This window comes from Ochotona curzoniae, unplaced genomic scaffold (genome assembly GCF_017591425.1).
Source record: "Ochotona curzoniae isolate NIBS_2020 unplaced genomic scaffold, NIBS_Ocur_1.0 contig_1014, whole genome shotgun sequence".
Taxonomy (NCBI): domain Eukaryota; kingdom Metazoa; phylum Chordata; class Mammalia; order Lagomorpha; family Ochotonidae; genus Ochotona; species Ochotona curzoniae.
The window spans coordinates 9,004,847-9,029,648 of NW_024464920.1; the positions used below are offsets into that span (position 1 = coordinate 9,004,847).

General features: G+C 39.4%; 1 protein-coding gene across 1 annotated transcript in view; it reads right to left on the reverse strand.

Moving 5' to 3' along the window:
• CFAP54 (cilia and flagella associated protein 54) overlaps positions 1–24,802 on the reverse strand; it is a 345,554-nt gene that overhangs the window by 250,885 nt on the left and 69,867 nt on the right. Inside the window, exons 20-24 of the mRNA XM_040980448.1 lie at positions 17,316–17,492; positions 11,711–11,803; positions 11,307–11,492; positions 5,905–6,041; positions 1,894–2,041 (exon numbers count right to left, since the gene is read on the reverse strand). Of these exons, the coding sequence (XP_040836382.1) occupies positions 1,894–2,041; positions 5,905–6,041; positions 11,307–11,492; positions 11,711–11,803; positions 17,316–17,492 (741 nt within the window). The remainder of the gene's footprint in view (positions 1–1,893; positions 2,042–5,904; positions 6,042–11,306; positions 11,493–11,710; positions 11,804–17,315; positions 17,493–24,802) is intronic.

Sequence of the window (24,802 nt, forward strand, 5' to 3'; positions counted from 1 at the left end):
ACCAAGTACCTATGTGGGAGACCTGGAAGAGGCTCCTGGCCCCTAAGTTGGGACCACCCAGATCCAGCCATTGTGGCCAGATATGGAACTAATCAGCATGTGGAAGATCTCTCTCTCTCACTCCTTCTCTGTTAACTCTCTTTCAAATAAAAACTAAGTAAGTATTTAAAAAAAAAAAAAGTAAAACAAACAAAAAAAGTAAGATGTAAAGTTAAATTTAGAGATTAAATATCACTTAAAAAGATTAGGAATTCTTTCCTTTTCCTATATATGTATTTAGCAAGTTTTTACTAAAATAGTAGTCTGTGGGTGGATGTGTGGCCTAGCAGTTTAGATGCTGATTGCAACAAAAGCATCCCAGTGTGGAGTGCTTGTTTTCAAGTTCAAGCTTCCTCTTACCATGCTCAAGTCGCTGTGTCCCTACCATCCATGTGAGACCTCGGTGGCATTCCTGATTCCTGGCTTCCCACTTGTCCCTGCCTCAGCCAACTGTTGTCATTTAGAGAGTAGACCAGCTAATGCAAGGTCTCTCTCTAATTTTCTATCTCAGACTGTCTCTCAAAGAAATCGAATAAATAAATGAATAAATTTTTTAAATGTGGTAGTTTAATATTCAGGAACTCATTAAAGTACTTTAAAAGTGTCCTTTCTTTTTCCAGACTGAATATACTTTAAACAGAAACTGAATACAATGTGATAGAACAGGTTGACAGTTTTGAGTGCTCACGTTTTTATAGGATGATGAATTTGTCTTGGGTAAAGGGTCATTTGTTTTCCACTTTCATTTTTCCCAGAACTGGCACCATCTCCTATAACAATTTCCTGGCTAATTAATGAACGAATTAAATAGCAGGTAGAGAAATGCAATTATCAAAAATGAGTAAAGCCTCCTTATCTAAGGTGAGTAAAAAATAAGAGAGGAGAAAGTAAAAATGAATTTAAAATCAAAGTAAAAAAAATTAGGATCATTACTAACATACAAGTTTGGGAAAAGGTGGCAGGCATTTCGGCACAGTGAACTAAGCTGTGGCCAAGAACGCCAACACCCCATATGGGAAAGGTAGTTAAGCCCTGGCTGCTCCACTTCAGATCCAGGTTCAGGTTAATGAGCCTGGGAAACTAGCTGATGATGGTTCAAGTGCTTGGGTTCTTGCCATCACCATGGAAAAACCTGCACTGAGCTCCATTTTCCTGGACTAGACTAGCCCCAGCTTTGGTGGTCTTTTGGGGAGTGAACCAGCAAATAGAACACCTCTCTCTCTGTTACTATGCCTTTCAAATACATAAATCATTAAAAACAACAACAACCAAAAAGAGTATAGTAGAGTTTCACAAACACGTCGAGTGATGTTTATAACCAACCTGAGAAACTCAGCAGCAGATATGCTAAATTACTGCCTCTAAACAGGAATGAGAATGCTGTAATCAGAAACAATGTGAAACATTGATCTGTGTGAGCATGAAAACATTTTCATGTATTATAGAGTATATTAAGAAGATAAGTTGCAGAACAAGTTGATTGTGGTCCCACTTTAGACAATAATAACAATAGATAACTTGTCTGGATATTTTTTTAAAATCATAAAAAAGAATACAAAAATGTGTAATAATCTTAGAGGTAAATAATTGCAAAGGATTTTGCTTTTTACATTATGCAACTTTGGATGTCTGAAATATATGCTGACTTTTGTACAGAAAGAGAAAGAGGTAATTCAAAAAGAGAAGAAAAAAAGGAACTCAAGCCTATGAAACGTCCATGGAATTTTTACTACAGCAGGACACTCACACCAGGGCCACTCAGTCTGTACAAGGCAGCATAAGCAACCCCCAAATAATCTGGCCTGAAAGCCTCTGGTGAAGATGACATATTTTTAGTCACTTTCATTCACTTACTTGTTGAGAGGGGAAAATTTCATTGCCTTTGATATTATCACAGAAAAGATTTTCTTCTTTAATTTTAATGTCACTGGTCACAAAAATATTTCGGAGAAAAAGGTATAACAAAATTGAAGACGTCTCTGCCAAAACGTCGGGATGCAACCTGCAAAAGGACGTAAATGATGTTACAGATAAAAAATACAAGCTGATTTAGCTTGTGAACTTACTTTTTTGGATTAACTTGTGGTCAGTACCCTTGCAATGCTCCAAAACGGCAACAACAAAAAGTGTGTGGAATGGTTGTGCTTGCATAGTTGTTTGAACACTACCTTTAACAAAGTTTATAACTGTGAAAATTAAGCCACTGAGTGCTATATGAAGGATTCATAAAAATAACTACTAAAAAAGTTCTAATGTATTCAGATCTTCTGTTTCAACATAATGAAACCACTGTGAATATTCAAGACGTTGGGAAATAACCCTACTATTTCAATTAATAAATATTCTGAAAAAAAAAAACAAGAGTCATGGGAAACAAACTCAATAAAGGGAAGAGAAAAGCAAAGAGGGAAAAAGTGACTTAATAATTCATGGTTTACTTCTATCATTTCTTTTTTTTTTATAATACAATGTAATTAATTTTAAGATTTTTTTTTATTATTTTTTCATTGGAAAGGCGGATATACAGAGAGGAGAGACAGAGAGGAAGATCTTCCGTCCGATGATTCACTCCCCAAGTGAGCGCAACGGGTCGATACTATGCCGATCCGAAGCCAGGAGCCTCTTCCGGGTCTCCCACGCGGGTGCAGGTTCCCAAAGCTTTGGGCTGTCCTCGACTGCTTTCCCAGGCCACAGGCAGGGAGCTGGAAGGGAAGCGGGGCTGCTGGGATTAGAACCGGCGCCCATATGGGATCCCGGGCGTGCAAGGTGAGGACCTTTAACCACTTGCGCCACCGTGCCGGGCCCTACTTATATCATTTCTAAATTGCAATCAGGAGTGCCAGTCATTGGCAAAGCTATGCATTCTATATTCCCTTGGTGTTTTTGTTTTGTTTTGTTTTTCCAGTATTGTTTTTCATGCCCTTAATCTGGGTTGGTGACAAAGCAAATTTATTTCTAAGCTTCCGATCCATCTCCCCTCCATACCTCTCATTCCTACAAAACAAAAAAGAATCTGACATCACTAACTCGTCGGAAGATAATCAGTTTCACCCCTAACCCAAACTTTGACAGTACTTTCCCAGGAGACTTTTGGTTCTCCCATTGGTGCAACTCACACTAAAGTTGGTCTTTGTCATGGTAACTTTCCTGACGATATAGCACACATAGTAAATTCAAGCCACCACCTCCCTGTGTCATTTTTTTCTCAGCCTCTGATCAGCCCTGTTTTCAAGGATCTTCCTAGAATTTCAGGTTCTCTCACCTCTTTATTTTCTTCAACAGTCAATTTGCTTGGCTTTGCACAGATGCCACTGTCTAATTTTTCTATCCTTGTCATCATGGTCAATAATTAAGTACCTTATTTGTTGAATTCATCATTCCTGTCATTCAAATAAGTACTCACTGAATGCCTACCACATACAAACACTGATCTCGGCCCCAAGAGCTGAAGAAGAGCGAACGGGGCACACGCCCATGAAGGAGCTGGGCTTCACCTTGCATTCACATTAGATGACATGAGCTGAGTCGAGCCCTGAGTGCTTCCTAGTAGCTCTTCCATTCATCACTGAGGCCTCTTTGTCCTCAATCCCAGAAGCAAATGCTCTGAACCCTGTTATCCTCCACAGGCACCCCCCAGCCAGCGTCATCATCACCAGAATTACCTCCTCTTCAACCTCTTCCCTCCCTGGGCTCCCTTGCTGCATCAGCCTTCAAACTCATCCCTTCAAGCCTTCTTTTCCTTACAAGCTTCTGCCTGCACTACTCTCACCCAACTTCACATGAGTGTTCTTTCTTGTTATAATTCTCCATTTCCATGTATTCATTAGTGTATGGCAAAATGGCTTCTGGCCCACCGTAACAAGAAAAAAAAAAACACTCTTTTGAATTTACCAGTAGCTTCCTCTTGTTGACTCTAAAAGTCTCTTCTTCAATTTTATCCTATTCAGCATCTATTTAGCAATTGCTCTGCCTGACTTTTAAAATTATCAGCCAGACCTTCCTGGCCAATACTCTCATTTCCCTTAGGAACACTCAAATTCAATCCTAGTCTTCTATCTTTTATGCTAAACAGTCACTTCATCAAAAAGATATTGTTCATTTTCAAGATTTCAATGATGAGCCCAGTGGACAATTTTTAAATTTATATCTTTACTCTTGCCCTTCGTCTGATTGTCAGCACTAAATAAACCTATTAGCATCTAATATTCACAAAGGCATCCTGCTGGAAAACCAAACTCAAAATATATCCAATGAAATTGTATTCCTCCAAAAATTTGTTCCACCTTTCATATCTCCTTAGTAAATATCATGGACTTCTCACTAGAGAATTTCACACTGGAAAGATCAGTCACTTTCTACTCCTCCTTTTATTTTTTTTTTTAATAAGTATTACTTATTTCAAATGCCCAAAAGAGAAAGAGAAACAAAGAGAGAAATAGACAGAGAGACAGAAAATCTTCCATCACTGGTTTACTTCTTAAATGGCCTCCACAGCTTGGATTGGTCCAGACCAAGACCAGAAGCCCAAAGCTCCATCCAGGTCCCCCAGATGAGTGGCAGGAACCCAAGCGCATGGGTCATCTTCCACTGTTTCCCTAGCTCATTAGCAGGGAGCTACACTGGAAGCAGTAAAGCTGGGACTCAAAATGGCATTTGGACATGGGGGTCAGTCTTACAGATGAAAGCTTAGCTCGCTATGTCACAGTGCCTGGCACTCCTTTTCTCTTATTCTCCGTTATATAAAACCTAAGTCGTCTCTTCATCCAAAGTGCAATTTAAATCCTCCCATAGCAACCAGTACCCTTGTAGATAGAAAATACTAAGCCTACATCTGCTTGGTTGAATGGAATTATACTTTTAATATATAATGAAACAAACAGGATGTAAGCCTTATGGATACTGTGCTTCCACCAACATTTGCATTTTTTTATTGGAAAGTCAGATATACAGAGAAGAACTTCTGTCCATTAATTCACTCCCCAACTGGCCACAATGGCTGGAGCTGAGCTGATCCAAAGACAGGAGCCAGGAGCCTCTTCCGGGTCTCCCACGCAAGTACAGGGTCCCAAAGCTTTGGGCTGTCCTCGACTGCTTTCCCAGGCCACAAGCAGGGAGCTGGATGGGAAGCAGAGCTACCAGGAATAGAACCAGTGCCCATATGGGATCCTGGTCTGTACAAGATGAGGACTTTAGTTGCTAAGCTACCACACTAGGCCCAACATTTGTATTTTTAAGCTTATTGTCTTTGATGGAGAATGAAGGGTTTTGTCTTCTTATTAAGGGAATTCTAGGAATTAGCCAATAGGAAAGAGAGATTTCTTGCTTTTGCAATTACCCAGACAGTCTGAGATTATTTTAATGCTCATTTCTGAGGAATTTCTTAAGCTTTGTTTCTTCAAGTGAAAATCACTGGTGAGACAGAAGACGGCCTGTGGTTTTATTTGGCTTGTTTCAATTTGTTTGCAGTTGCTGATTGCCTACATGTGCAAGTCTCACCAAGTTAAGGAAAAGCTTTCTTCCTCTTAGCAGTCTACTCATTGGACCTTAACCCAAATGACAACATGGCCATGCTCTATCACAGAAGTCTTACATGCATAGTTGCACTTTTTGGCACAACTAATATTACTTCAGCTATATTTTGGCACTTCTATTCCACATGCATCACCAATCTTTTATACTCTAGCACAGAAGTCTTTAATAAGAATCCAGGACCTTGGAATACACATCCTTATTATAGAGCTCCGTAGAAGTTATGTTACACATACTATCTTAACAGGAAAAGTGAAAATAAACTCTAGAATTCACATCCAACCTTCATAGTTTCAAGAAGCAAATTAATTTTTTTTCAGATAATACTTTTAATACCTTCTCTGGGTAATAGTCATTATATTGCTTAAGCAAACAATGGATTGTTCATCCTGAAGTGGAGAAGCAACAAAGGAATTCCAAACTGGTGAGAAAACTCTCTTGGCCAAGTCATAGTTACCAACCTGGTAGGCAACCTGAAACAAACAAAAATAGGCACATTTTCTTGTTTTCATTTGTGAAGTGTATTTTCTCAAGAAGCGTTCTGATGCAGTTCTCACACACACTGATTTTCTACATGGTCATTTATATCTGCTGTTCTGTTCACTGCACCAGGGTAAGGGAACGATGGCCACTGGCAAGGGACACAGGCACATTTTGAAATCTCTTTCATTTCTAAATTGCATGGAAATTTGAAACTCTGTAAGGATGTTTCAAATCCTCATAAGCAAAACAAAGATCACATCTGAGCCAAATTAATTTCATTTTCATCTAACTCAGCAGTGCACTCCATTTATTATAGATACTGTTATAATGAACAATCTGTTCCAAGAGAAACAATCAGATTTCCCAAACCCAATATATGAAATATGCTTCATTCTTTTCTGGTTCTGACGGACACTTTCAGAGCTTCTATGCAACGCATGGTTTACAGCTGAAAACAGTAAAGAATAAAAAAACATAGTTTCCAAGCAGCTACATTTTGTTTTAAGTTTAACAGATTTCACATTAGGGAAAATTAGTTATTTCAGTGGCAAAGCCTAGAAGCTCAGGAGGAAAACAAAACAAAAAAAGCATTAACTTCTTTTTGGTAGAATATATTCCATCAAAATAGTTCTAAAAATCATTCTATTTGAAGATGCAGAGAAAAAGCACAAAAATCTCACCGAATGAGTTTTGTGTTATTTCAAATCCTTTTATGAAATCAGACAAAGGATAAAGTCTAAGTAAATTAATCCAACCAAATATGAAAATGGCTATTTTCCACCCAAGGGAATAAATAGCTTACAGCGTGAGAACCTTTCAACTCTGCCAAATGAGTTCTTACACTGACTAGTGAACAGGAGCATACACAGGGTGCCAAGCGCAGTAGGGGTCAACTCTTCAAAGCTGAGAAGTGGCCTTAAACTCCCTGAAACAGGAATCAAGTGTAATGCATGAGAAACACATGAAATGATGGAAGAACGACAGAGAATCACATCATTACTGTGGAGGCTTTATGAGGAATCAGGGCTCACATCAGACCCGGAGTCAGGGATCCGATTCAGATGAGCAGAGTTTAGAGAGAATCTGAAAAAGGTTCCATGGTAGAAATCATCCCCACGCATTCAGGAAAGGCTGGGAGAATGGGTTAGAATTTGAAGAAAAAAAAAAAAAAAAAAACGCAGGCATTAGAGTTGGATAGGTTAAAGCGGGGGCATGATCACTGTCATCAAAGGTCTTGAAAAATGTCAAGAACTAGACTAAGTTCTTATTACTATATATTATACTTTTTAATTTTATAAATAATAATTGCACTATTTTCTAGAACACAATGTGATATTTTGATACACATATGACATTACCTCAGAAATTTCATGGAAAATGAAATTTGATAAGGCCATTTTATGCAAAAAAAAATTGAAATCCATGCATGAGTTTTTTATACTGAACTTTTTGAACACCTTTGGTATACCTTGATTTCAAGAATTATTCATACAAGACAGAGTTATCTTTTAATTCCATTGTCCATAAACTTTCTAAAAAGAGTTTCATTTATCCACTTATTGAAAGGTAAAATTACAGAGAGGGAGAGACAAAGAGAGAAATAGAGATTTTATACCCACTGGCTTATTTCCTACATGACAGCCAGCACTGGATCAGACCAAAGCCAGAAGCCAAGAACTCCATCTGAGTTTCCTACTTGGAATCAAAGTACTTGGCCTGTCACTGGCTGCCTCCCAGGTACATTAGCAGGAAGCTGGATTCAACCAGCAGAATAGCCAGGACTTGGAAAAAAGCATTCTGATATGGCATGTGGGTCTCACAAGCAGCTTAACCTCAGTGTGCCACAGAATGCTACCCACCATGGAATTAAAAAAAAATTTTATTTATTTTTATTAAAAAGTTAGATACACAGAGAGGAGGAGGAGAGACAGAGAGCAAGATCTTCTGTCTGATGGTTCACTCCCTGGAACTGCATCAATCCAAAACCAGGAGCCAGGAGCTTCTTTTGGGTCTCCCACTTTTGGGTGCAGGGTTCCAAGGCTTTGGGCCATCATTGGCTGCCCTCCCAGGCCACAGGCAGGGAGCTGGATGGGAAGCATGGCCACTGGAATTAGAACTGGCACCCATATACAATCCCAGCACGTGCAAGGTGAGGACTTCAGCTGCTAGGTTACTGTGCTGGGTGCCCAATATGGACTTTTGAAATACCTCTGTATCCCTGATTGAATGATCTGGTCAAGGTAATTAGCATATCATGCAAAGATTCACAGTTTCTTCATTGTTAGAACATACAAAATTTTTTGAAATGTACAACACACTATTCTCTGAATACTGTCACTGTGCTGTGTGATTAGAATACCAGAACTTATTCCTCCCATCCAACTGATCAGCAGCTCATCTCTCCTTTCCCGCTAAGCCCCTTGCAACCATCCTTCTTCTCTTTCTTTCCTACAACTGTTTTCAATTCCGCTTGTGAGATCATACGGTATTTTGCTTTTTTGCATCTGGTTTACTTCACTTAGCATAAAAATCCTCCAGATTCATCCATGTTGTCACAAGTGACAAGATTTACTTATTTTTCAAGGCCAAATAGTACTCCATTGAGATTAATTCCTCCAAAAAAAAAAAAAAGAAAGAAAATGAAAGCCACCATGAGATACCACCTCATACCTGATTAACTGCTACTATCAAATAAAAAAATAACAGACATCAAATGCTGACAAGGAGATCCTCACACAATGTTGGCGATATTGTAAATTAGCGCAGCCATTTTGGAAAAAAAGTGAAAGTGACGCAGATATCAGTAAGCTGAAGAGATTTCTGCACTCCTGTGCTCACTGCTGCACTAATCACATGGCCAAAACATGGAAATAGTTTAAGTGTCCAACAATGGATGAATGAAATAATAAACTTTAAAATGCCTGTCACGATATATAAGATAATAAGATTCCCTAAACGTCCTTATCTCAACCACTCATTTTGTCCATTCACTATCTGTTTGGATACTTCAATAATTCAGCATAATTTGGTTTTTGTCTTATATCCATTAGGCAGATGGGAAAACTGAGGACAAACAACTTAGCTAACATCATAATCTCTAATGCAGAGATTAGAATTTTCTTCTTAAATGTAGTAGCTTATATTACATTATCTGTCCACTCCCAACTTAAAGAGGAGGAATAAAAAAGGGGTTAAACCAAAAAGAGTGGGAAATAGCCACAGGAAAAACTCAGGTCATTTTAACAGGTTCCTCAAAGAAGTTTCTAGACAGAAAAATTAGTAACTTTCTGTACTAGGAATAAAACCAGTAAAGATTCACCTGACTTCATTCAGATTTACGGAATAATGTAAGGGAAATGAACAACCTAAAATCCCCAAAAATAAGTCAATCAGAGACACTTAACGAAATATCTGCAGTTTTTATGATAAAATAACTGTCTGGAATCTAAAAACTAACCACTCTCACGGAAACTGGATTGCAGCTCCAGAGAAGCAGATTAACATGCTAGAACTTAGAAGCTTAAGCTTAAGATGTAAATTAATGAGGTTTAATAAGGAAGAAGGTTTTTGCGTTAGCCCACTTAACACGATGAGGGAGTGCTCATAAACTGTCATGAGTGAACTAGAAAACTGCAAATACAGTATCAATAAAGAAACACAGGTCACTGCTTCGTGACACTTCTCTTTCTCCCTCAAGTGTATCTTGGATTTCGTTGTATTAACTAGCAAGGAAAGTTCTGCCAAAAGGAACCCAAGAGTCAAAGCACTCCCTGTGAGAAAATTAGGCCTGGATGAAATATTCAGTTCCTTACAATTAACACCATAATTGCAAATTGGGGAATATACTAGATTTCAAAGAAATCAAAACATCAGAAAACCATGACCCAGTAAAACATGCTAAGCTATGCTAGACAAATCCTGGCAGTCCTCTTGGTTTTAATATTCTTTGAAAACAGGGCAATGTAAGATGCTATTTAAATCTAACTTATAATGCCAATCAGTTCTTAAAAGAGAAAACAAATGGCATTTTAGAAACATGATAAAATTTATAGGTCAAAACTAGCCGTTATGAGAGCTGAGGCCAGTGAGTCACTCCTTTTGGTATCTTCTTCAATGGTGACACACTTCAAGTCAGGCAACCACTAGCTCAGCAAAACCATTACAAGGCATGAGTGTATCCATAACTTAAAATGTTAAAATTATTTATCCAGTGCCTACTGTTTGATGAGTGATGCTATGGTGAAACATAGGCTATTCATACCTCCGTGTAACTACTGTGAAGACAGTTAGGAAGTAGTTATTATCATCATTACCACTTCACAAATGAGAATCACTTTTCTAGGATCCACAGCCATGGGGGGAGATGAGATTCAAGTCAGGTCTGGCTTGTCACTATGAAGCTAGAGATTTTAATTCTATGAAGGTATTCTTAAAAAAAAACAGCCATGAGTACAAGTAAAGATTTATGGACAACAACGTTCATCACAGCTTCATTTATAATAGCAAAAAAAAAAAAAAAAAAGCTTAGCAATGGAGATTGCTAAGCAACCTGTGATAGATCCAATACCATAAATTCATTTAAAATTGTCTTGTGGGCAAATACTTCATGTAATAGGAAAATGTCATGTATTAAGTGGAAATGGGATGTAAAATCATACTATGATGAAAGTTTCATGTCATAAAGTCACGTACATCTGTGTGCATGTGTGTATTTGTGTGCATGTGCGGAGATATAAACACTTGTGGCTGTATCAACGAGGTGAGGGCGTTTCGCCCTTAGCACTTTGGACATTTGCTCTGTATAAACCTTTTGTCTGGAGGAGCCGTCTGGTGCCTTGCAGGCTGGACGCTCTCAGCCACCCCGGCTCTGGCAGCAGCCTACTGCACTGTGACAACAAAAAAACAAGGTCTCCTGACACTGACAAAATGCTCCAGGCTAAGTCAGTCTAGATAACAGGGACACAGATAAGGTTTGTTTTCTTCTGTATGCATTTCAGGAATTTCCACAATTTCTAAAATTAATATGTGCTACATTTGCTACACTGAATGGAGTATATTACTGTTAAAAAGTAAACTCACCCATAAGAAAATGAATGATCCGTATTTTTGTAACACTGAGCTGTAATATTGCAAACAGATGCTACAGGAGCTTAGCATGTCTGCTGTAGTTGTTTTTTCCCCCTCATCAGAAATTACTTGGTAACTGCTTAACAAGAAGAAAATACATAATGGAAAAAAACAGACATTTCTTGTACCTGAGTCAGGAACATTCGAGCAGTAACAGCAGAGAGAGGGGGATAAACTAAAATTGGTTTCGTTGTCTCCCCAATAGCGTCACCAACAAGCTTTCCATTAGAAGAATAAGCAGCAACTGCAAATATGTATTTTTCATTTGTTTCCAAACCTTTCACTTCAAAAATGCTTCTGCCATCAGCTGGTATCTGTTAGCAAAGATACATTACAAGTTATACTTGAAAAAAATCAAATAATATGATTTTTACAATACAACTAAGTAAATCTTACACGTAAAATCACAAAGCCCTTTTCGGTTAGGACTAAAATTGAAATTAGAGCAGGTTCACTGAAATAATGACTTCATACAAAAAAAAGTCTCTTAATTTCCATTAATGAGGCTTTGGCAACATTTAATTCAACATACCGCTTCTCCTGAGTTTGGAAGATGGTTATTGTTTAGTCTCACTTTTCCATAGCTTCCTTCTGCTTTGCAACCCAAAATGCAGTACCAGGAGACCTGCCAGGAACAGTCACAAGCCGATCACCTGAAGTCTGTTTAAAGACACTTCGTTTCTTTCATCTCAGTGGAGCAGAAGGAGACCTTCTCTAAACAAAAATGTAACTATTCAACTTATAAACACAAAAGCTAAGTTCAAAAATAGACTCAGGCTTAATATTAGGAAAGTAAATGCAAATACAGGGTTAATTTAGCAGAAACTATCAGAATGAAAATATTCCTTATGACTTATTTCAACAACCGATATTTGAGCAGTCCCTACGTGCTGTGTATTGTTAACTGGCATACTTTCCAAAATTCACACTCAGTCTATGGGATGTGAAATAGAGATGTAGAAATGTTGAATAACTTTGTCCAAAGCAGGAACTGACTCCAAACTCCAATCCCAGGAGTTGACTTAATCTTTGATGGCAGGGGCGGGGGAGGAGTAGACGGGGAAGCAACACTGAAATGATTTTCTTATTTTGTAAGATAAAAAAAAAAAACACAAGATATTTGTTGCAAAATTTAAAATAAAATTCCAAATGCATGAGAAAAAATGAAGGAGAGTACCCCCTAAATAAGAAGAGTTAGAGGATTTGGACAATAGATAATATTCTTCTCCAGTTTAAAACTCTTCTGAAACGTAGTACTACTTGGATAACTTTTGAATACAGATATAAACCAAACACAAAATGCCAGTGTAGACAAACTTAGATTTCATTAAATGGTGAGCAGTGGTGCTTCTGCCAAGATGTTAAAATAAAGGAGACACGTTGTAAGAATGAAGTACAGGAGGGAGGAGTTAATATCTTAGGGAGTAGGCAGTGAGAATGAGGCACACTAAAGTCATTCTCCTTTTCCCAAAGGAAACTAAACTACAAGGGAACTAAAACTACAAGAGAAGCTGGAAAGAACTGCCTCTTGCAGCTTGTGCCTGCCAACCACTGCTCCAGGTCAACAAAAAAAATCCTAACCTAAGTGGCTCTCTCCTCTGTGCCAGAATTGTTTTTCCCAGACACAGTGTATGAGGCAACAAACATTTTCTTAAATTACAGGTGTTCAAACCTGCTTAAATTTTAACAAATCAGAATTTCTGGTGCAACTATCTAACCCTTTCTATTTTCAAAGAGAAGGTCTCCGATGATTGCGATGTGCAGTACATGAAGGAGGACTCATCAAAGGCAGGACAACTCCGAGCACAGAGACACTGCTGAAAGATTCTAAGAACTACAGGCCAGAGAGAAAAACCAGATGAATCTCTCAAGAAAAAAAAAAGGAAAGAAAGAAAGAAAAGAAAAGAAAAAGGAAGTTTAAAATAAGCTTCTCTTGATATCCCATGCAAAAGAAATTTTGATTTCATAGCAGAGGAGAAAAAGACAGTATTACATGACTTGGAACATTAGCGCTATACATTCTACTGTAACGCCAGAGTTCAGGAAGTAAAATCGTCTCTAACAGCATTTTTACAAGTATTTTTACACTACATTTTTATTTTGTTCCACAGAATAACACCTTCATTTGCATAACTCTGAAACATTGTGTAATTAGAATCTATGGCACGGGCATCATCAGCAGATCACCCTTTAAGAAATAAGAGTATATAATGTTCTTAATATCAGCACACAAAACTACAAAAATAGGTTTTACTGTAATGAATGCTTTAACAAGTGATTTTGGTAAAACAAAAGATGGCTGAAGCCTCAAACCAGTAAATTTGGTTAAGCCCACAGCACCATCTAGTGCCAATGAGTGGGTAACAGCAGGCAATAATTTCCTGGAACAACTTCTCCTGATGTATAATATAAAAACTACGTTCAATGAGCTATTGACAAGTCCTAACTCTACAAGTCAAAGATGAGGTTCTCTTGTTCTCATATCTTCTTGTTTCAAAGCATAATGAAATAAAAATATCGGGCCTGGTGCGGCCTAGCTTTGAAGTCCTCGCTTTGAACACGCCAAAATCCCATTTGGGCGCCGGTTCTAATCCCGGCAGCCCCACTTCCCATCCAGCTCCCTGCTTGTGGCCTGAGAAAGCAGTCAAGGATGGCCAAAAGCCTTGGGACCCTGCACCCACGTGGGAGACCCAGAAGAGGCTCCTGGCTCACGGCTACGGATCGGCGCAGCACCAGCTATTGCAGTCACTTGGGGAGTGAATCATCGGACAGAGGATCTTCCTCTCTCTCTCTCTCTCTCTCCTCTCTGTATATCTGACTTTCCAATAAAAATAAAAATTTAAAAAAAGAAATAAAAATATCACTAAACTGAAATAAGACTTTAAAAATCAGATTTCGGTTAAACCTCAAATACTTAGATGGAAAAATCCATTCTTAACTTTGTGTTGATTTTCCCCAAAAAGTTTCCAGAAGCAGAAAAACCCTATTTAACATTCTTTTAAAAATCGAAGTTCACATTAAAGCTGCTGCTGGGGCTAATGCTGCAGCCTTCAGGCGGAGACACTGCCCGCAATGCCAGCATCCCATGTGCGCCATGATTTGTGTCCCAGCTACTCCTGATCCACTCCCTGCTAATGCACCTGGAAACACATCAGAGGAAGGCCTGATTGCCTGGTCCCTGCACCGACACGGGAGATGCAGATGAAGCTCCTGGCTCCTGGTGTCTGCCTTGGCCTGGCCAAGCCCTAGCAGATGCAGCCATTTGGGAACTGAACCAGTGCAGAAAACACCTCTCTGCTGCTTGACATTTTCTCTCTCTCTGCCTTCAAAATAAATAAAGTCTTTTTTGAAAAATTGCCAGCAATAACCGTAGTCACTTTATTTTTTGCATAGTTAGGTATAAAATAAATGCTACTTCTGTTCTCCCCACTGTAAATTATTGTGAAAGCATATTACTTCTCGTTGATGTCCATCAGCCATCGTTCTAACACTCTGTGAATGAAGCCATGCTTTATCCGTATTTACCTGGACCTCAGTTCTATCAAACAGAGGTTGACAGATGATACTCAACTGGAGGGCACTTATTAAAAAATACCACCAAGTCTCTTTCTCTCTGTATCTCTTCCTCTTTGTAGCTGCCTTTCCAATGAAAATAAAATAAATAATAAAATGAACCTTAAAAAATAAATTAAATAAAAAGGGTCTAGCATGTTAGCCTAGTAGTTAAAGTCCTCACCTTGTACTCACCAGGATCCCATGTGGGCACCAGTTCTAATCCCAGCTATTCCACTTCCATTCTAGCTCCCTGCTTGTGACCTGGAAAAATGGCCCAGAGCCTTGGAACTCTGTACTCGTGTGGGAGACCTGGAAGAGGCTCTTGGGTTCTGGTTTTGTGTCAACTCATCTTCAGCCACTGGAAGATCTTGCTCTCTGTTTCTCCTCCTCTCTGCATATCTGACTTTCCAATAAAAATTAAATAAATCTTTAAAAAAAAAAAAAGAAAAGAAAGAAAAAAAATCCATGCATTGTGGCCTATTCGCTAAATCCTCAAATTGCATGTGCCAGGATCCCATATAGGCGCCGGTTCTAATTCCGGCAGCTCCATTTCCCATCCAGCTCCCTGCTTGTGGCCTGGGAAAGCACCAGAGGACAGCCCAAAGCCTTAGGACCCTGCACCCGCGTGGGAGACTCAAAAGAAACTCCTGGCTCCTGGCTTTGAATAGGGTCAGCTCCGGCCATATGGGCAGTCAACCAGCAGGTGGAAGATCTTTTTGTATCTCTTTCTCTTTGTAAATCTGCTTTCCAATTTAAAAAATAAATAAATAAACCATTAAAAAAGAAATCCATGAATAGTTTTTTTTTCATAAAATACATTTTCCATGAATTTTTAAATCTGTCTTACAAAAGTATCTGCTAATCAGCCTTTCCCCTAACCCTCTCTCCTCTTGTCTCTTTCCCAGCTCTGGCAAGCCACCATTCTACTCTCAGCATCTATGAGATCAACTTTTTTAAGATTCCACATGTAAATGAGATTATGCGGCACTTTCTGTCCCTTGCTTATTTCACTTAACATTACGACCTGCGAGTCCATTCACAGTGCTGCAAATGACAAGACTTCATTCTTCATTATGACTGCATATCCTAGCACGTGTATGTACCCCGCCTTCTCAATCCATTTGCTTATCGAAGGTTGTTTCATTTTCTTGGTGATCGCACGTAGGAGTGCAGAGAGATGTCTCTTCGAGAAATTTCCTTTAGATACCCGGTCTTGGGATTGCTGAATCTGAAGGCATTTTTCGAGGACCCTCCAGGCTGGTTTCTACACTGGCTGTACTGGTTTACACCTACCACGTATGCCAGGGCACGCATTTCCCCATTTCCTCACTGGCACTTGTTATTTTTCTTTTTGTCTTTCTGACTATAGCATAGTAAATTGGAGTGAAGTGATATTGTATTGTGGTTTTCATTTGCATTTTCCTAACGGTTCATGATGTTGAGAACTTCTGCTATGTACCTGCTGGCTATTTGCATGTCTCCCTTTGAGAAGTGTGTCGTTAGATCTACTGTCCATTTTTGATTGGATTATTTGTGAAGCTTCACTTTCATACAACATCAAAGGGCATGCTGTTGATAGTCCAAAAAGAGGAAAATGTAATATTTGAAACACCAATTGTGTGAAATCTAATTTTTGTTAAGAAACTAAATGTGGGACTGGTGTTTCTGCGTAGCAGGTAAAGCTACTGCCTGTAGTATTGGCATCCCATACAAGCGCCAGTTCAAGACCTGGTTGCTCCATGTTTGAAACAGCTACCTGCTAAAACTGGGGGAAATCGCCTGTGTGCTTGAACTCCTGCACGCACATGAGAGACGTTCCCTGCCCCCGGCTTCAAACCAGCCCAGACTGCAGGCCTTTGTGGCCTTTATGGCCATTTGGGAAGTGAACCAGCGAACAGAAGATCTCTCTGTCTCTACCTCCTTCTCTTGATAATTCTGCTTCTCTTGATAATTCTACTTTTATTAATAAGTAAATTAAATAGATCTAGACATAGACATATATGGATACAGATATAGATATAAATGAAAACCAAGTGTAAAGTTTTAGTCACATTTAGGCCCACTTCCAAGGCTTTAGTGATAGGAGAACAATTCCCCCTTTTATAAATACACAAAGAATGACTTCTAGTGTGGTTGGATGACTACTTGTCTTTCCTCAAGTGAGTTCCCACTTTCCATTTTGGACAGAACCTCCAGACCTTCAGTCTGTTTCCTCACTTTCCCTGCTGACTAAGAATAACTGAGCCCTTCTCCAATGTCTGTCTCCTCCCTCGCGAGGCTCTAGGCCATGAACAGAGGACAAAGACACACAGAGGCAAATGTTTCACTAGGCTTTCTCCCTGACCAACAATCTGAATAGGGAATGGCTGCATGGAGCACGCCACCAACAGAATGAAAGCGAGACATCATTCTACCTGAGTAAAGACAAAACATTAGGATACAGTTCAGGGTCCAATTATTCAACTATTAAAAACAATCCAAGCGTGAGTCACAACTTCTGTCACTGTCCAGGAGACACAAACCGTGGTAGACACTGCACCTTCACATCAGAGACAAACAGGGCAGGTTTGAGGGCAACATACCTTCACGTCAGAAACAAATGGAGCAGGTTTGAGCGTCACGGAACAGTGAGTGCGGGAAAGCAGGATCGGTGGGGGAGGAACTTTGCTTTTCTTTCTTTTTGAACTTTTCAAACAGTTCTGATGTGAATATAGGGCATTTTGTTCTGCTTCAATCTTCTCAATTAAAGAATAGGCTTCCTGTAACGAAGTGTGAAAATAGAAAAGTACATTTCAAGAGCTTGAACTGCATTTTTATTTGCAGAATTCTGTGATGTTAAACAAGTAGTTTTTTGGGCCTCAGAGGCACATCTATATACTTCGATCACTGAGTGGTTTTGCAGAATTTTAAATGACTACTAATGAAGAGAAAGCATGACCACTGGTGACATAATATTTACATGTTTGATATGTTTGTAAATATTGTCACATGTTAATATGAGCCTTTTTACTTTAAATCAAACCCTCTGAGTGTTTTTTATCATATGGTGTTGTCATTTAAAAGCTGATAGCACAGCCATCGGGACAGGAGCTCTGCAGGTTTATCCTCTACCCTGTGGTGCCAGCAAACATATGAGCCCCAGTTTGTATCCTGGCTGCTCCCTTTCCAATCCACCTCTCTGTTTAAGGCCTGGAAAGCAGCAGAGGACGGCCCAAAGTCTTGGGACCCTGTTCCCATATGGGAGACCCGGAAGAAGTTCCTGATTCTCAACTTTGAACTGGCTCAGCTCCAGCCATTGCAATCATTTGGGGAGTGAATCAGTGGATGAAAGACGTTCTCGCTCTCTGTAAAATCTACTTTTCAAAAAAAAAATTCGAAAAATAGAAAAAAGACATCACAATCAACTGCAGTGAAACTGATGAGCTGTACAATTACCCCTAATGCAATTGGCTGTGTGACTCCCAGATAATCAGAGTATTGCTGTACGTGACCTAAGAAATTAATATTACCAAGAGTTCCTTACTACCAATAAGACGGAACAGACAAGACACTTAACCGGCAAACCCAAAGGAAGGCTGACTACTTTTTAAAAGGTTAAATACAGAACAATAACATGTAAAACAAAGCAGAAACATAAAAATCAGATCTAAAATAACTTTTCAAAAACAAGGCTAAATATTTTGATAACAATATGCAAGCTTCCTAGCAATAAACTTAACAGACAGGAACTGCTCAATGAGTGGTAGTTGAAATAACGAATAAGTAAATATGCTGGTTTTGATGGTCCCAGGTAAATAACCTCTGTCTTTACAATTCCATTTGAATACTGTTGTATTTGAACTTTGAAAAAATTTAACACTTATTAATGATGTTTTTAAAGATTGCAGCAAATTAGGAAACCTCCTTCTTTAGCATATAAAAAATAAAAAACTTTAGGTAATAACCAAAATACTACCAATAGATTCAAAATGCCACTCTTAGTGCTAAAAGCACTAAAAGAATCATTGATACAGGTGAGCATTCAAAGTAGCTATTTAGTCACCCCTTGGGATGCCCACAATCCATGTCAGAGTCCCTGAATTCAAGTCCTGGCTTTACTGCAACTCAACTCCCTGCATCTCAGTGCATACAGTGGGAGGCTGCAGGCATCTATCTGCTCAAGCAGTTGGGTCCCCAGCCACTCATCTGAGAGACTAGGACTGAGCCTTAGGCTTCCAGCTGGAGCCTTTCCCAGCCCTAGCTGTTGTGGGCATTTGAAAAGTGAACTAGGAGATAGGAGACATGTCTCCCCTCAGCTCCCCACCCCCACTCTGTATGTGTATATCTGTCTTTCAGATGCACAAACTACAGTTTTATAGAAAGACTTTATCGACGGCATCCGGAAGGAGACAGAACGCCACTATTCCAACTCAATAAAAGAAATGCAAGAGGAGAAATTGAGAAAATTAAGAAGATAACATACCTCTCTACTGAATTTCAAAGAGATTCTTGCTCTGATTTAAAAAACAAACTAACAAACAACAACAACAAAAAAAAACTATGCTGTTACCCCCTCTAGGACACATGTTGAGTTCCAAGTTTTCATTTGGAAATCTAGCCCTGGAGCTCAAAACAGAGGATGTGCCTGGAGACAGGATCTTCGTAGACCTCCCCAAAGGCATTTGGTGTGTAGACCTCCCCAAAGGCATTTGGTGTGGAGTAAGTATGCCAGCTCCCTAAAAGAATGAAGTGTGGCTTTAGTGAGATAAGAATTCACTTTGCATTTTTGTTAATGGCAATGGTTGACACACGGTCTAGAATCATTAGTCATGATTAGAATATATATTCATAATCACAAACCATTTGTGTTTTTTTTTAATTTTGTTCTTTTATTACTATTATTAATTGCATAGCATTATGTGACACAGTGTTATAGGCTCTGGGATTCTCCCAGCTCCTCCCTGTGCCCTCCCCCCATGGTGGATTCCTCCACCTTGTTGCAGTATTACAGCTCAAATCCAGTCAAGATTCTTTCATTGCAGGCATATATCAAGCAAAGAGTCCAGCACCTAATTGTCCAGATACATTCAATGGTTTCTTGGGGAGACCATCTCTGGTCTGAAGGCTGAGCTGGCAGAATATCATCCCTACCACTTAAAAGCCCCAACATAACATCAACAACAATTTACAACATTATGGTATTAATTGACATGGTATTGAGTAACCAATATGCTAAAAAATGCAGGTTCTTAACCACATCCTGTGACTACTTCACTGACATTTCAATTTTAGTTTATATACAACCGGCTTCTATACACCTTAAAATGGCTATAGGATACTATTCAGCTGTCTCGTGTCTATCCTCATTTTAGTATTTAGCAGTCCATAGTGTTGAGGCAAAATTCTGCTGAACCTGGTTGATTTTAGGCTAGTCTAAACTAGCTTATAACTCTAACAAGGCAAATGTCAACAGTTGAGGTGCAGAACTCTGTTAGGAGGGGTTTACAGAGAAATCTTCAATGCCTTAGTGAGGAGTAATTTATCTTTGTGTCCTACCTAGTAAGGTATATGTGGGTCCACACTGACTGTTTCCTTTCTGGTTCTAAGCTTTTCTTATTGTTCTCTGTCTATCCTGTTTGTTTGTTTGTTTGTTTGTTTGTTTGTTTTGGGGGAGGCGGCTCTGGAGCGACCCTGATGGTCATTGCCAGAGAAGATGGGGATCCAAAGTTGGAACTAAGTAAGGACCAGAGAAAGCTCCTCTCCCAAGTCCCAAAGAAAGTTCGCTGTTCTTTACATTCCACTTGGTCTCTACCAGGAGGACCTGGAAAAATGTTTCTGTGTCTGCCAGTCAGTCTTTACCACCTGCAAGAACACTTGTTCCTTCCTGTGAGAAGGGAAGGCTGACATGGTAGCCATGTTTCACAAGCTTACAAGTCTTTAGGGACTTTAACCCAAAACTTAATTGATGTACACATGGGAGATGCTCAGGGTGACTGGTGAACTGCTAAAAGAAGGAGTCAGTCAGTCAATCAAGGAGCTAGGATGGCATCTCCAGTTTTTCACTCACTTAGCCAAACTCAGAGAATTTAAAAGAGCAAAGAGAGAGAAAGCAGATGGGGAAAAGGTCAGGGTCAGAAGTTGACAGACCTGTGTCATAAAAGACAATGGGAGACCTGGGGCTCAAACGGTGACAATCAGATCCAGAGGATACAGCCAGTGTGGGGCTGAGCAGAAGCCTGGCCAACAGGGCAGAACAAGTGGCCAGTTCTGACACTGAAGAGGACAAATGGGCCTGCCCAGCAGGGTGCCCATGAAGGACAGCAACAGGTGACAGGCTTCATGTCAAAGCAACCAGAGCCAGAAAAGAGAAAACTGTAGAAAAACTGAGGAAACACCTAGTTGAACAAAAAAGAAGAAAGCTTTCATAACCATCACATTCATGCACCTTCATTTGCACCACAGACAGTGAGGACTTCAGGATACAGAACATGCAAATCAGCCTAAGGAAACAATTTTACAACACAAGTGAAGAAGACCAACACAGTGAAATTGTGGGGATATTTCCTTTCTCTGGATTACACGAGGAGCCTGTGAAGTATATGACAGGCACTGGACAGCACATGTTTGTCCCCATCTCAGCTGACTTAGCTAACTATCCTGGGATTCCTACATGTAATCCCGAAGTCTACCATGGTAGTTACAGTTCAATGAACCAATCGAACACTGGCATCTTCCAGCCTGATTCTAGCATCATCTTTTTGCATATCCATGAACCTAACTGCAATTCAAGCCTTCCTGCTGCCTGCCACGGACATACAAATATTTCCCAAACTGGCTACTCATTAGTAGCATCTATGGAGTGCTAAAGTAAAATAGTTCATTTCCACCACAAAATAAAAAGTTCTAAGGGTGGGCATGAGCATCTGCATTATTAACAAGTGCCAAGTGTAATGGTGAAGTACAGCAAGAGCTGAGATCTGCTTCCTTAGATGGTTACATTGCTCCCTTTTTTTCAGTCTCTAGTGTCCTCAACTTGCTGTCTTTAGCACTTCCATGGCTCCTCTGATGGTCTGAGGTTAAGTGCAAGCTTCTCCATAGACCTTTTCATTCTGATGCTGGCCATAGATTCTACAATTCTTATCCTCATTTTTACTCTTGTCCATAATTGTCTCTCTATCCAACCTAATCTCTGAAACCATGAAAGAGAAAAGGCTCTGCTTTGTCATGCCTCTGAGCCTTGTCCATGCAGTTTCCTCCTCCTTGAGGCCTGCTATCCTCTTCTATTTCCAAGTCCTCTCAAATATCACCTTCTCTCACAGCTTCTAAGATAATTTTGGGTATATAGGTACTCCAGTCTCTTCATTTCATACCATCTTCATTTCAGAGGGGATGGCCCTGTTTGTTATCTGTGTACATGACTGTCCACACCCTGTATACAGTGAATGTGTTGGTGGTGAAGGCAATGCTTTATTTAGCAGTTTAGGTTTAGTAAATGTGGTTTACACAAGGAAGGATGGTTTTTCCTTTACTGCATTTTAAGGTTATATGTTTAAAATGTCCTGATGGAGGCCTGGTCATTTTTGACTGTAGACTCCTAATTCACATCCCATGGCCAATGTGGAAGAGGTTAACAAAAGCATCAAAGTTTGAAGTGAAAGGCAAAACAAAAGTCTAAAGCAAAGCCCTTGATTTTCATAAATCAGATTCTACAACAGAAGTCAAGATAAACTACTGCTAGACAGGAACTGGAATCCTGGCTTACTGAGCCAAATCGAGTTACTAACAAGGCTAAAGCTATGAAAAAGCAGAGATTTATTTGAGTGATTTCTCAACTAGAAAGAGGAAATAGTGCTGGAAAATAGATCCAAAAATATCAAGAAAGAAAAATTCCCATGAAACCGGTGCTATTCAGTTGTGAGAAAGTGCTCTCAATATACACTGTATATTGCCTATGAGAGCAATGTTCTGGAATATCAAAGCACTGTCACCACAAGCCAGACAGCCATTCCCTAATCAGGGGTCAGGAGAAACGGGTGTCCTATGACATTTCAGAAAATGGGAAATAACTTCATCCGCACATTTCTTCATCCAGCACAATACAGAAGGGCTCACCAAGTTGGAAAGTAGTAAGCTTTTATCTACCACTGGGAAATGCCTAGTCAAACGACCTCCCCGGAAAGAAATTTTTAAGTCAACGCATAAGGGACATTTTCTGAGTGTCCTTGCAGTGGTAGTTCAGGTAGCAATGTGCCACAAAGAATAATATTTAACTCTAAAGTATTTTTGCTTAAATGCAAATTTCTCATACTGATAATTCCATTAGAAGAAAAAAAATCAGACTTTGTCTCTCCAGAAATTATGCAGTGTTGATGAGGAAGGACTGATGTTAAGATGATTTGACTTAATAGATGTGATACACTTCTGAGGGCACGATTAAGATGAACTTAAACAACTATCACCAGTCTAGAATGATGAAGTGTCATATTTACTCTTTATCTAGGCGATCTCTCTGAGGTACAATCTGGGTCCTCAACATTATGGTGTACATTACAGAAGACAAAAAGTAGATTAAGCCATATCTAAGAATCTTGGGAAGTCTAGGGAGAGGAGCTTTCTCTGGTCCTTAATTAGCTCCAACTTTGGATACCCACCCTCTCCTGCAATAACCAACAGGGTCGCTCTGGAGCCCCGCCCCCCTAAATTAAACTTAAAAAAAAAATAGAACAGATAGAGAACAACAAGGAAAGCTTGAAAACAGTCAGTGTGGACCCACATATACCTTACTAGGTAGGACACAAAGATAAATTACTCCTCACTAAGGCATTGAAGATTTCTCTGTAAACCCCTCCTAACAGAGTTCTGCACCTCAACTGTTGTCATATGCCTTGTTAGAGTTATAAGCTAGTTTAGACTAGCCTAAAATCAACCAGGTTCAGCAGAATTTTGCCTCAACACTATGGACTGCTAAATACTAAAATGAGGATAGACACGAGACAGCTGAATAGTATCCTATAGCCATTTTAAGGTGTATAGAAGCCGGTTGTATATAAACTAAAATTGAAATGTCAGTGAAGTAGTCACAGGATGTGGTTAAGAACCTGCATTTTTTAGCATATTGGTTACTCAATACCATGTCAATTAATACCATAATGTTGTAAATTGTTGTTGATGTTATGTTGGGGCTTTTAAGTGGTAGGGATGATATTCTGCCAGCTCAGCCTTCAGACCAGAGATGGTCTCCCCAAGAAACCATTGAATGTATCTGGACAATTAGGTGCTGGACTCTTTGCTTGATATATGCCTGCAGTGAAAGAATCTTGACTGGATTTGAGCTGTAATACTGCAACAAGGTGGAGGAATCCACCATGGGGGAAGGGCACAAGGAGGGGTTGGGAGAATCCCAGAGCCTATGAAACTTTCACAAAACAAATGTAATCATGGGAAGGAATACTGTTGAGAATCAAATATATGATTTATAGGATAAATCTAACAGAAAACACAGAACCAAATGTGTAATATGATAAAGAAAACCCTTTCTAAAAAAAGAATAAAAAAGTACAAATAGAATGTCCCAGAGAGCTTAGAGTGAACAGTACAGCCAGAACATTAATTATTATTACAATGGCTAACAATTATTGACTGCCTGCTTTGTACCAAACTCAACATGTGAAATGCTCCCAAGAACCCTCATTTTACAAAATGAAGAAATCAGATTTTAAGAGAACATAAATAACTTTAGGTCACACAGCTAAACAGTGAAGAACCAGAGCTGCTATCTTGCTTTAATACAAATCTAAGTTAAAAGCAGCAGAGAAAAGCACCATAGGTAAAACTTCGCAGCAATACCCTTCTTAAAGATGGACAGACAGTTGATGTAATTATTAAGATGGCACTTGAGACAACCCCATCCCATGTTGAAGTGCCCGGGGTTCAAGTCTTGGTTCCAGCCCCTGGTTTGAACTTCCAATTATTAACACCAAAAGGCAACAGTGAGGGTTCAGTTAACCAGAATCCTACCAACCCATGTGTGAGACTTGCACTGAGCTCTTGGCTACCAGCTGTTACAGACATCTGGACAGTGAACCAGCAG